At 54.0% G+C, this 13,116-nt stretch overlaps 4 protein-coding genes across 4 annotated transcripts; 2 read left to right on the top strand and 2 right to left on the bottom strand.

The window, feature by feature from the left end:
• Positions 1 to 2,327: 2,327 nt before the first annotated feature.
• Positions 2,328 to 6,658, bottom strand: POSPLADRAFT_1148030 (hypothetical protein; the record flags this gene model as incomplete). Its single annotated transcript, XM_024486127.1, has 9 exons — positions 2,328 to 2,539; positions 2,875 to 2,905; positions 3,271 to 3,572; positions 3,603 to 3,681; positions 3,906 to 4,042; positions 4,068 to 5,123; positions 5,176 to 5,273; positions 5,335 to 5,528; positions 5,582 to 6,658. The coding sequence occupies 9 exons, from the start codon at positions 6,656 to 6,658 to the stop codon at positions 2,328 to 2,330; spliced, it is 3,186 nt and encodes a 1,061-aa protein (XP_024337476.1).
• Positions 6,659 to 7,003: 345 nt separating this feature from the next.
• Positions 7,004 to 7,579, top strand: POSPLADRAFT_1113346 (hypothetical protein; the record flags this gene model as incomplete). The annotated part of the gene is made up of 1 exon (XM_024483411.1): positions 7,004 to 7,579. A coding segment is annotated over one exon (576 nt), but the record flags the coding sequence as incomplete, so codon positions are not given.
• Positions 7,580 to 7,794: 215 nt separating this feature from the next.
• On the bottom strand, positions 7,795 to 9,227 carry POSPLADRAFT_1171776 (hypothetical protein). Its single transcript, XM_024488149.1, has 6 exons — positions 8,946 to 9,227; positions 8,806 to 8,889; positions 8,744 to 8,749; positions 8,672 to 8,695; positions 8,069 to 8,617; positions 7,795 to 8,016 (listed from the first exon to the last, which is right to left on the bottom strand). Exons 1-6 carry the CDS (start codon positions 9,168 to 9,170, stop codon positions 7,891 to 7,893), a joined length of 1,014 nt encoding a protein of 337 aa, XP_024337474.1. The 5' UTR covers positions 9,171 to 9,227; the 3' UTR covers positions 7,795 to 7,890.
• Positions 9,228 to 10,966: 1,739 nt separating this feature from the next.
• On the top strand, positions 10,967 to 12,798 carry POSPLADRAFT_1066824 (hypothetical protein). The gene is made up of 5 exons (XM_024482112.1): positions 10,967 to 11,125; positions 11,193 to 11,236; positions 11,299 to 11,408; positions 11,464 to 11,673; positions 11,723 to 12,798. Exons 2-5 carry the CDS (start codon positions 11,205 to 11,207, stop codon positions 12,727 to 12,729), a joined length of 1,359 nt encoding a protein of 452 aa, XP_024337473.1. The 5' UTR covers positions 10,967 to 11,125; positions 11,193 to 11,204; the 3' UTR covers positions 12,730 to 12,798.
• The last annotated feature ends 318 nt before the right edge of the window (positions 12,799 to 13,116 follow it).

The raw sequence follows: 13,116 nt of genomic DNA, 5'->3' as shown, positions 1-13,116 counted from the left end.
GGCAGAAAATAGGTGCCCGCGGCCGTTACCAGTCGCTACCGACAGGTTACTTACCAACAAGTGACTAACGAGGGCGGGAATGGATGAGGTGAGCAAAATGATCGCGTTTGAGCCAACGAGGAACGAGCGGAGCTCGAAAACAACGTCTGCAACGGTCAATCTGGCCTGGAAGGGGGTTCCCTCCTCCAGACGGACTCTTCGGCGTCTAACGCGTCCAGACCCTGCGGGAAGGCATCCATTGACATTGCAAAATTTGAATTCGGACGTGATGTTCATGACATGTGGCGTCACTTCCACATCAGGAGAACATGCAAAATGCTTGCTTGCACTGGTGAGCATTTATGTTACGCTTGTGCATTCAAACTCGGCTTGTAGCACTTGCCACAAGTGTGCAAGTACTGGCAAGCAGTCGCAAGGGTGAGATCATGGGAAGTCATAATGTAATTGACCATCACTTGTAACTGCTTGTTAGCACTTGTACTCTGTAACAAGGGCTACGAGCTGACTCAAAGTCTCAAGTGCAACACAAGTGCCGGTAAGCATTTTTCATCTGATGGCCTATTCTAGGATACAGTATTTCAAGTTCGGGTGTAGGTGTGAGCACCGCTGTTGGATGAAGCCCCTTCTACGTTACAAGATGGTGGGAAGGTCTGTGGAGCCTTGCTAAGGGGGCGCCTTCTAACATCAAACTTTGTTGCTTCGTGTCTCTCACTCGCTTTTGGAACTAAGCCTTTAAACATCCGTCGTCTGCTTTGGACGACCTGTTCCTCTTGCACATGGCGCCTTCGGCAATCTTATTTGTGCTCTCATTCCTTGTTTGTTTGACAATCCGTCTTGTTTCAGCCGAGCTTCGTAACGTCACCATTGACGATGCGAGTCCCGCGGTCGATTACTATCCCCTCAACGAGTGGAATGCGAGGCCAGGAGCCTGCTCCAGCTGTCAAGCTGATCCCGACGCCAGCCAGGCATACGATGGCACCTGGCACGATACTTCCTACGATCCTGGACAGAGCGCAGCGCCGCTTAATGCTACACTGACATTTAATGGTGTGTCATTCACGTACATGATAGCATGTCTTCGAACTCAATGACTAATTAAATATGATATCCGGCAGGCTCTGCTGTCTACGTGTACTGCATTATTTCTCATTCCTCAGGCGATCCCGACGGCAATACCGATCTGCATTTTATGATCGACGACGATGTTGTGGGCTCCACAAACATACCACCCACGGGATTGTCGACTTACAGTTACAACTATCTGGTCTATAGCGGGCAATTCCCCATGGGCCAACATACATTGACCGTGGTCAACGGACAAGATGGTGGACCATGGTCAATGATCTTGCTGGACTATATCATATATACGTGAGTAGAATGGTCCATTCCACCTGTTCATAGTTTGTGGACTTTAACTTATTGAATTCGGGAAACGCAGAGCTGGATCTGATTTAGACCAGCCTGAGACCACTCAGAGCACTGCCACGGACACAGTCACGGAAATCGCGACATCGTCTGGAGGTCATAGCAGTGCGACCCCAAGTGTCAGCAACGCGTCCGATGCAGCTGATGGTTCCAAGTCGCAGACGCACATCATTGTTATCGTGGCGGTTGTGGTCGGCACACTCCTCATACTGGCCGTCGCAGCCTTTTTTTCCCTTTGGAGGTATCGCTCGCGCGGACGGATCCACCTGCGGACTCCAGAACCCTTCGATCTTCTGAGTTCCCCGTTACCTGGGTCTGAGACCCAAATGCCACCCGTTGCTCCTTATGGCAGCCGGCCGATTTTAGTAGGACCACTGCAGTCGAATGCAGAGGATGTATCGGATCCTGAGGTGCTCGTGTACACCACGCCAGTACCTCGCGCATCACACGTCCATCCTCGCGCAGACGGAGGAGCAAGGGATTACCCTTCCGAGAGAAACAAAGCGGCGGGAGGCACAAATGTGCGTTCAACCTGGAGCATGAACTCTTTAGAGTCATATGTTAGTATGCCACCATCGTACTACAGCGCTAGCGGGAGGGGGGTTTGAAGGGCAAGCTAGTGCACAACGGTTCCTCGATTGGTACGTAACATGTTGGCATCTGAACCATCGTCTCTTGTGCTATCGATAAATTTGGAAGTAGTCCGTTTTGCTTATTGGAATGTCGTACATGATCTCGCCGGATTATTTATATATTATCTGTTTATTTTATATCCAGTTTTAGATCCGCTTGATCGCCGTATGTTGACATAACCTGGTTAGCGAGAGGAATCATATCGTAGCGACCAACCACGCGCACGAGCATGTACACCAAGCGATGCTACGTCTTTCGTCGGACTTCGTTCACTTCATGGGTACGGAACGCGCCTTGATTGTAGCATTGTCGCAGGTCATCGATTCTAGCTCGGCAACAGAGAATTCGACGTCCCCCCTAGTTCGTACTGCAGCACGGGTGGCGACGATCTCCTTACGCACCTTGCTCTGGTAGTTATGATGTTTGACTTTGGCGAACTCCCAGAACGACCATGTTAGAGCACCCGCCGTAGTATCATGGCCTGAGACGTAGTCATCAAGCCTCACGCATCAGTTGATGTGCGATGCCATCGGTCGTTTGTAGCGAGCATCGAAGTCTCATCGGCAGACACACGACAAAATCCAGTCTGGAATGTATGGCCAGATCAAGCGAAAGAGAAGAATAGCCTTTGGTGGGTGCATGTTCGAGTCTCGGCTTGGATAGGGTCTGGAGCAGTCCATGATCATCGGACACAAAGTTACACTCACAACATATCTTTGTTTACTTGAGACTAGTTCGCTGCCACCGCAATTATGACCAAAGGCCGCTTAAGCCACAAATTTCACGGGGCACAATCATGTCAGTTGAATAGCTCACTCTTTCCTATCACATCGAGCGTTGTTCTGTTCTAGTAACGCCTCAGTGAGGCATTACTCTTCGCTGCGTGCGACGATCGAGCGCGGGTTGCGTAGTCAGAATGGGCAGTAGATCTCACGCGTGCTAACGGAGGTTGTCTTCAAATAGGCTCCGGGCAAGGGTGGTCCGCTCATAATACCTCGTGGCATTCGCGTTGATTCAGCATGGCACAACACTGCGCTGAGAAGACACTGAGAGTCTAAAGTGGGCGTATCCGCACAACCTCACTGACTGAACAACATGACGATGATGTCCAGCGACGGCATACGAAGTGTACGTCATTCACCGGATCAAGTTCAGAAGCGACTTGATGAAAGTGTTGTTTTAGTCCCTCCAAAGAGTATGCCGCATACTCACACAGGCGTGTTCGATCGGCTGGCCATATACTGTCTCGAGCATGACGCATCTTCTACGATATGGCAGACGTAGATTTCTTACAAGGTGGTTCCGTGTTGCGCCGGTGGACTTCGTTGGGCGCTGGTTTGCCGCATTACTGAAGTCGACAGGGACTCTCAGCTCGAAGCTTCTGAGGTTGAGAAGTCCACCGGATCCGTCAACCTGGTCTCCTGCATACACCCCGGAGGAAGAGAAGAGGTACTGGGCGACGTCAGCACGATACCTCAGGATCCTCGGTGCCTCCAACGCGAACACAACACCCCCTCATGTCCCTCTCGTCACATATTACGTACCAAAATTGCTTCCTGCATACCGCTCAGCCCGGCACATGGATACGGAGGCTGCGGAGTACCACTTGCCAGCCCGAGCGTTCTGTAAATGGCATCGCATGGTGTTTCAAGGCCCAGTGAGTCATGGATGCGCATTTTGGCCCTTCCTCTAACAGCTGAACACCGTAGCTGCATCCTATCCCAAAGCAGGCCGAGAGCCTTATCAAAAGCTATAGCAGCCGAGACAGGCGCGAAATACATAGAATCTCGCGGCTGCTGACGGACGAGGACGTCTTCATAGGAACGGTGCCTTGGACATCAGCATACCGCGATATGTGGAGGCATTGGTTGGATACAAAAGGACCGGACATCGCCATTGTTTTCAGCTGATTTCAAAGCGATCGACCCATGGGTTGTGGATGCAGCTACCGTGTGGGACGTTACAAGGCACATCATGTCGAAGACTGCGACGACGTCGCTACACCTGACCTTTCCTCATCAAGTTCCTTCGTATCCTCCGACGCTCGCCTCCTGCGGCTTCACTCTTGCCCCATTTCAGGTACGGCACTCTGCTGCGCTCGACGCCCGCAACATCTCCGTTGTCTATCGAGCGGAAGTCAAGCATACCCCAGATAGGTAGCTCCAGCTCGCCTTTCACGAATACGCGACCAGACTGCAGGAGATGGGGCGGAAGAGGAGTGATGAGGTGCATTGATGGACTCGGCGGTGAGTGTGGAAGAGAGCGAACCAGGGCGAGGCCACAGCAATTGGACGAGAAGGGAGACGGTGGGGCTGAACCTTGTCGGTATCGGAAGACATGCGTTGGGTCCGTTGAGCCGTCCGCGTCAATGTCCACGGCCCCGGGGTCACACCTCACGAGAGCGACAATAGCGCCATTTAGTACACGATGCACCTCTGAGGGCACGACGTCTTCCATACCCGCTCCAGTGAGAATGACGTGGTCGATTGCCGCTTGACTGTCCACCTCGTAAGGACGCTGTGCACACAAAGGAAGTGTTGTGTCCCACGACGACGCCATAACTGTTTGTGGTGGGGTGAGATCGGAGGTGAAGACCGCATGGAAGTAGGACATGGTGGACAAAAAGCGGTGATCGGCAGCAGAATACAGGGCTGACAGTGGGGAGGGTTCTATGGCGGCCAGATGATGATGTGTAACCCCTTGTGGGAGAGGCAAAGCAGCTTGCATGAAGGCATTCGTGTCAACGATTCCATATGAGTCATCCGACACTGGAGGGTTGATGTCAAAGATGTCGGATGGTTCGACCAGCTCTTCGACTTTGCGCGATAAATCAGCACCAAGGCCTTTTGTCCATCCCATTGTGTTTACAACCAATGGAATGAGATCAGAAATCCGGTCATCCGATACATCCTGCTCTTCCAGAAGCGCGCCATGCTGCACATCGAGGTTGTAGGTTTGGACAAGCGCCTGGATAGACTCGAGGTAATGGGAAGGCGACGACCGTGGAGAAGCGGCACCAATGTAATGCGCTGCGTATGGTATGCTCGAATGAGTAAACGGTGGCCCTACAGCGGTCCTTGAGTCACATATGGAGGAAGGTGAACAGCTCGCACCAACCAAAGACAGGCTTATCGAGAATATTCAGAGCGGCCATGCCTCCCGGGGTGAACTCGGATTGTCCAAGATCACATTCCAAAAATGCCACGCGCCTGTACCTACGATTATGCATGATATCAGCCTTCTGACAGTTAGCACAAATTGCAAGACAGGGCCTACTTTGTCAGAAGCCGATTTAGGAGTGTCCGCGCCAATGTGCTTTTCCCAGCGTTTTTCGGGCCCTTTACAAGGCACACAAGCCGAGCGGAGGCGTAACCAGATGTGCTGACATCGCGAGTAAGAAGGCTAGACGTCGCTGCCTCCCATGAATGAGGAATTAGCAGCGGGTTCAAATCGCGGGTATGGTGGGTAACCTGTGTCACATCCAATGAGTATGAATACTATGCGCCGTGACAAGGAAACACACCAATTTGACACTGTTCAAGCCGAGGTCGGGCACTGCTGAACTACTCTGCCAGCGTGAGGGCGCAAAGACGCCGTCGAATGTGCGGCATACTAGTCCCAAGCCTTCGACACCTGTTTGAATATCCTGAAGAAGGACAGCCGCTCTTCCTGCAGTGGCTGCAGCTCGTATTCTTGATGGCAAAGCGAGTGAGATATCCCTCGGATGCCGGGTCTGTGACAGACTTTCGATGACAGGTAGGGGCGAAGAGCGAGGGGCGAAGACACGGTAGACAGTGCTTGAGGCATGGAGAGTGGCACCATACAGTGATATAGAACCGTGCAGCACAATTAGTGAGCATGTCCCCAGAAGTGTCAGAGTTTCCCCTAGAGATAACACCAGGAGTGTTCCTCTTTGACCAGAGGGTAAATTGCATTGCTTCATCTCTTCTTCCGTCAAGTGGAACATATTCTGGTCTAGGATAGGACGGAATGTTGACAACACAGGGGGTTCATCGGGCGCCGGACGTGAAGGTTGGTAGATTGAAGGTAGCTCTGCACTGTACGCGGCATCCTCCCCACTCTCGTCGTCTTCCTCATCGGAGGAGTCTCTTAATTGGACACTAGGGGACCATGCTCTTCTGCGCTTCGTTTGTAGAATAAGTGGCTGAGTAGCCGCCTGTGTCGTGGGTGTAGGGAGAACAGTCCACTCGATAGTTTCGCTACCGATCGACATTTCGCTACGAGATGCATCCGTATCTGAATCATCATCTGGGACCACGATTAAGTCTTCCTGTGTCTTGAACGCATCGCCCTCGAAGTATCTTGGACGCTTTTCTCCCGGAGGTTTGCCTTGCTGTTTTCTCTTCTTCTTGGAAGGTTTAGGCCCCTGCTCGCCGGATTTTCTCTTCAGAGGGGGCTTAGACTTTCCCTCAGGATGCTGAGCCAATGAGGGCCGTGGAGTGAGCGTTGAAACCTGCGCAGGGGCAGACGTGGGAGCAGACGTCGGTTTCGAGAGGTCTGCCGGGGGTTTCTTCTCTTCTAAGCGCGCCTTTCGCGCTGCGACTGCACTAAGCATATCCAAGAAGCTACGTTGCCACATTGATCAGCATGACTTGGTCCTATACGTCCGAAGTAGTTCAATGGACGTTACCTTGCGCCTTCGAAGATTTACAGGACTGCACCTCACGGTTTCCCAGATCCTGGCTGCAGATACCAGAGCGCCGCGGTAAGCAAAAGCGTATGCCTTGTATGCGCGGTTGCTACAATACAGAGACTATGTGCAGGACAGAGTTCGCGAAGAGAAATGGTACAGCACATCACGTGGCCGAGACATACAGTATCTCGATCTCGATCACCGAAATTTCAGCCAAACCACAGCAAGTGGCTGCAGTACCTGATTCATTCTATCATCGAAAACATAACATCTCCAGCCATGTCTGCGTCTGCGTCCACCTCTCAGCCTGCGCCCGCACCACCGCCACCAGCCTCCGTGCTCTTCGCCCGCGGGGTCATCGCCCGCCTCGCCATTTGGCCCGCCCTGCGCGCCGCCGTAGAGCAAAGCTGGGGCGGCCCCGACGGCGCCGCGAAGCGCACCTGGCTCGCATCCGTGCTCGTCGACGCCTTCGAGCAGGAGGACCCCGCGCCCGACGCGGAGTACGTCGAGCTCACGCTGCTGCAGGTCATGGAGGACGAGTTCGACGCCGTGCTCGAGGACGACAGCGCCCAGGCCGTCGCGGCGGACGTCGTGCGCCTCTGGGCGGAGGCGTGCGCGGGGCGCCAGGAGCCGGTTGTGCAGCTCGAGCAGCAGGCGGAGCGGCTGCGCGGGAAGCGTGTCCAGCTGGAGGAGGGCGTGGGCGAGGAGAGCGATTGGGAGGATGAGGACGAGGACGACGAGGACGACGGAGAGGGAGAAGGCGCGACGGAGGCGCCGAGGCTGCTGGACCACCAGGCAAGACCACCGAGGCAGGAGCCGGAAGTAGATGACGATGGATTCACCATGGTGAAGAAGGGCAGGGGAAAGGGGCCTCGATGAGCAACTGCACGTCTACTTCATATGTGCTCTCGTATCCTTGCTCATATCATCCTTGCCAGATCTCTCTTCGTCGACCACTACCCGGAAGGCTAACTACATCCCGCCGCCCGTCTACAAAAGGGCTTTGCGGTATCGCAATTATAGGCCACTGGTCACCAAAACGATCCAGCAGGCTCACAGCAGCAATTGCAGCTCAAATTGATGATAGGATCCCCGATGTCATGGGATGCATCACAACATTATGCTGAAATAGTGCAGCGCATCTAGTACATGCTTTTTATGTGTAGCGATATATCTACTCAAGCCTCGATGAACTTGTAGCCCTTCTCGATGTTGCTCTTGAGGCCAACAAGGGCGGCCTTGAGGAGCTCCTCCTCCTCAGCGGAAATGGGGCCAACAGGGTGGATCTTCTCGACACCGTTCGGCTATACGCGAATGTAAGAAAATGGATCAATGAAGTGTGACCAAATGACTTACGCCAAGCTCGACGTTCGACGCGAAGTACTCGACGCCCTGGTCGACGTACAGCGGGCTGCGGATGAACGTCGGGGTGATCACACCCTTCTCACCAGCCAAGCCGCGGAAGAGCGTGTTCGCAAACTTCGCGCCAGCGTATGCCATAGAGAGGGTCGCACTTCCAGCACCAGCCTTGGCTTGGACGACCTCGTCACCGCCGAACTGCACACGGTGCACAAGCTTCTTGTACGCCTCGCCAGTGACGCCCTTGCCGTACGAACTCTGCGAGAAAAGAGGCACGATCGTCTCGCCGGAGTGACCGCCGACGACGGTGACAGGGGTGTCCGCAGGGTCGTTGCCGGTCACGCTGGCGAGGAAGCGCGTCGCGCGGACGACATCGAGCGTGCTGATACCGAAGATGCGCTTCGGGTCGTACACACCCGCCTTCTCGTACACACGCGAGGCGATTGGCACAAGCGAGTTGACGGGGTTGGTGATGATACAGAGGTTTGCCTTGGGCGCGACACGCACGATTGCGGACGCGAGATCACGGAGGACAGAGGCGTTCGTCTACGGGGGATCGTGTCATGTGGGCAGAATAGGGAGAGGCCGGAACAGACTCACGCTGAAGAGATCGTCACGGGTCATCTAAATCGGGGTTAAAACGGGCAGAAACAGGGAATGATCGGTACTTACGCCAGGCTGGCAAACGTGATGGGGTGAGCAAGCGCGGGAAATTGAGCACATCGGACGCATACCTTGCGAGGGACACCAGCGGGGACTATGACAACGTCGGCGCCGTCAATGGCCTCGTCGAGCTTGTCCGCGGCAAAGCCTGTAACCTAAGAACGATGTAGCGCTCAGCAGTGCCGCGTACTGTTATACTCTCAGCACGCACCTCGCTCGCACTGTCAATATGGCTGACATCGGCGGCGACACCAGGCGCGCCGCGGATATCGTAGAGGTTGAGACGCGTGACGTGAGGGTCGAGCTTGAGGAGGAGCGAGAGGGGCTGGCCGATGCCTCCGCCGGCGCCAAGAACGGTGACCTTCGTCTGGCGAGACGCAGACGAGGAGAACTGGCGGGCCTGAGAAAGGGTGCGGGAGGCAGAGCGGGAGAACATGGCGGAAGTCGTACAGGTCAGCGGGGACACAAGTGGGGACGACGAGGACGGGGAGAGAGGATGGGGAGGCGTGGGACAGCGAGGCAGGCGTAATTTATGTCGGAGAAGGTCGGACGCAGCGCCCGTCCTCGCCGATTGCGTCTACTCCGGTTCACCAAGTCGGCGGTCGCGTGCTCAGTAGGCGCGCTCCTTGCCTTCGTCATTGTCCGCGGCCTTCTAGAGCTCGTCGGCCGTAGAGATCCAGGGGTGGCCTGTAGCAAGGTGTGCATTGCCATCCCTGTTAGGCGAATGTGTCGGAGTAACGATCATGAAGCAATGAGCGCCGCACATAGATGAACACACCGCGTTATCTCAGCCCAGCCGTCCGCGTCAGACTCGATTAATTTGAAATAAGGATATCAGGCTTGTCATTAGGAACTCATCTGTTACATGCAGATGTCCGCACATCTGCGCTAACATTTAGATACGCTAACGGCCGTCTGTGATACAAAGACTGCTATGACTAATGTTAATATCCGTGACCAGCTCTCGAGGTGGTGGGTCAAGTTAGCCGGCCATGGCGTGTGTTCCCAATGAACATGAAGCGGTATGTATCCTGTGTATCCTGTGCACATCTCGTTCTTATCATTGCTTGCAGTTAGGGCGCTTGTTTCGCATCGATCCCAATGCGCCATAGCGCAAACAGCGGAGTCCGGGCTTGAGATGGCTGGATACAAGTCTCATCATTCCCATTTCTACCAAAGTCTTTCATCTGGTGGTGTCCATCGCCAGGTCAACTGCTCTATTACTACATCCCCTTCATCACGATGTTGGTCGTTGATAGTAAGAGGAAACGCATCTAAATGGGGCTGGGGCTGGTCAACACCACGTATCTCAGAAATATCAGTCTAAAGATTAAGAATTTGTTGTCATCTTGACTATGGCCGGCCTTATATGTGCTGCTCGGTTTCACCATACTGCCCCATACCTCTTTGTGTCTCTTTCACGGCTTAAGTTTTCGCAGTCAAAGCGTACACGCCCTCATGGACATTAAGTGAGTAATGCCTTAATGTCCCCAGACCATAGCGCTTTCTCATGTTCCCATTAAAGACTATCCCTTGTGCCGAATTTGGTAGCCCTTGTGTGGAGACGGTCCAGTACTTCGAATTCTACTTCCAACCCCCCATAGCCCGTCTTTGGACATGCGCTCGTGTTGCAACTCTAGTTTGCTTCGCTCCATGTTTGTTGGTGCCTCCGGAGAGCTGAATCAATTGATTTACGTACCGGCTGATATCCTTTCTGTGCTGTATGCTGGAATTCTGTCTCATGATTTACCTGTGAACGCGACTGCTGCTAAAATTACGACGACAATGGGTTATGGAGACTGTAGAAGTCTTGTGTCGCAATGGATGGAACCTATCGACTATGTGCGACTGCCTCTACTTCTAAACCCGGTGCACATTGTTATTGTTATGAGCCTATTAGTTATTCTTGGGTATACGCTCGCCGAGGACGCCTCTGAATGGATATAAGGCCAACGCCCAACGGAAGGACATAGTAGTGGCGATGCAGAACCTACCACCGAGCCTTTGGCGGAGCAACTCCTCATGACATCGCGGCATAAAGCCTGTACATAGTGTGGAATGCATAGACATGATTGTGTGAATTATTTTTGCAACGCATCGTTGGAAGTTCACCTAAAGCTGAGGGACAAGCGAGTGGCATTCATTGACGAAGTATCTGAGATCCGATGATGGCGGCATTTGCCGTGCGTAGTACATGCTTGGGTCGTCCTTGCGACTTCAAGTGGACGAATAGCGGCGTTGTCTGCGACTACTGGCTACATGAACACTGTCATCACATCCGAGTCCACAGAGCAGTCACTGAAATTTGTGAAAAGTCGCCGCTCAGATACAGAAAAGCGAGCAGTTATCTTAAGAAGGTCACGGTGCATTTCGATGCCGCGCTAGCAATACTAGCCGCGCGGAATTTACTCTCTGGTCTCGGAGATCCCTAGTATCACTATTGCCAGATTTTGCGTGCTCACAAGGAGTCATGGCCACGGACTTCTGGGCAAGCTCACACTTGTCAGACATTCCTTCTGTCGTGTCGACACCGGCGCTAACCATCATCCATTGTAATTTGTTAGCAAGAGGTGGATATTCGACAGAGCAACGTTCAGGCAGGCCCGTGCAGACGACCTTCGCTATGTCGACGATCCAGAACACCTTGACTTTCTTGCCATCTTCTTCGCTAATCGTGAGCATCCTTTGCTGTTTCGTCTTTGCGTTGCTCTCATCTCCGTCCTTCTCAGTGATATCCAAGCTCGGCAAGAAGCTGCAGCTCAGACAGCGAGTGATTGCGACCGCTACTGTGTTCTTCCGCCGCTTCTACATCAAGAACTCCTACTGTGAGACAGACCCCTTCATCGTCATCGCTGCCTGCTGCTATGTCGCAGCCAAGGCAGAAGAGCTCCCTGTCCACATCAAGAACGTCGTCTCAGAGGCTCGTCAGATATTTGGCAGTAAGCACGGCATCCGCGTACAGCTCGCTCGGATTGAATCTCATTGTAGGCGAAGAGTACGGCGTCAAGTCGTTTCCCACAGACAACTCCAAGCTCGCGGAGATGGAGTTCTACCTGGTAGACGATCTGGAGTGTGACCTGATTGTGTTCCACCCTTACCGCACGCTGATGATGCTGTGCGGGAAGGAGGGCAGCATCCACGTGAGCGAAGCAGAAGCCGGCGAGGTGGGTGCTGGCATTGACGATGGCCGGCGATTCTGGGGCACAGGCGAGGGCAAGCTGGAGCTGCAAGATGGCGCGCTCCAGATGGCCTGGTGGGTGTCTCCTCGCTCGCTCACAGCACACGCATCTGAACAACAGGCTGCTGCTAGGTTCATCATCAACGACACCTATCGCACCGACCTGTGCCTCATCCACCCGCCTCATCTGATTGCTATCGCTGCCATCTACCTTGTGCTCGTACTCCACAACTCGACACGCAGCCTCATCCAAGCGCAGTCGAGCTCGTCGTCGTCTCAGTCGGTGTCGCGCAGCTCGTCACACTCGCAACTGCAGTCGCAGCCCTCCACAGCCACCACACCACGCCGGTCTTCCCGCTCGAACGCGGCTGCACACAGGAAGCAGCCGCAGGACATCGTAGGGTTCATGGCTGGTCTCAATGTGAGCATGGCGCACGTCGCGACCATCGCTCAAGAGATTATCGGGCTGTATGCGCTGTGGGATCGCTATCGCGAGGACGGGACGGCGGGAAGCGGCGACTCTGCCCGCGGAGTGTTTGCACAGCACAGGCCTGGATATTCCGGGGCGAAGCGAGCGGCTGGCGGGGAATCGGTCGGGCGTAGCGGAAGTGTGGGGAGCGGAGGGACGATGAGCAGTGGAGCGACGCCGGTGACGAGCGAGTCGGCGGAACAAGGGCAGCAGGTTGTGGATGCAGGGTTTCTTATTCAAGTGTTGTTGAGGATGCGCGAGGGGCGGTTTGCGGATATGGCGCATCCTCCGAGCGGACGGCCGGTGGCGGTGAATAAGAGACTTGAGCGTGCACAGGCTGCTGGTTGACGCGGAAGTATGCATTGTAGTGCTGGACGTCTCAAGTAGGGCGCTGTATTGTAAGCTGCCTAGGGGAGATACATGGCACGTGGATTATGTCGGGATGGCAAGCGGAGGTCATGTTCAAGTGTGAGACATAATATCTCATAGATGATGACGGCTTGACGATGATGATTTTACTTAAGCACATGACGGACTTTAACAGGGCTTAAGAGACCCGCTAGCTGCAGAAAAGTCACCATACTTCGCCATGACACTATCAAATTTCTCGCGTTTAACCTGCTAGGTAGTGAAGACGGAGAGTTAGGGCACAGTTCGAATTCAGTAAGGCTCACACTTCTGGCCACAGCAACGGTGGCGGTATCCCAGGCAGTGCGGTATTTGTTTTAGTCCAGC

This window comes from Postia placenta (genome assembly GCF_002117355.1).
Source record: "Postia placenta MAD-698-R-SB12 unplaced genomic scaffold POSPLAscaffold_10, whole genome shotgun sequence".
NCBI lineage: Eukaryota > Fungi > Basidiomycota > Agaricomycetes > Polyporales > Adustoporiaceae > Rhodonia > Rhodonia placenta.
Note: the sequence above shows the minus strand (reverse complement) of the source record. Positions and strands in the feature narration are given on the sequence as shown.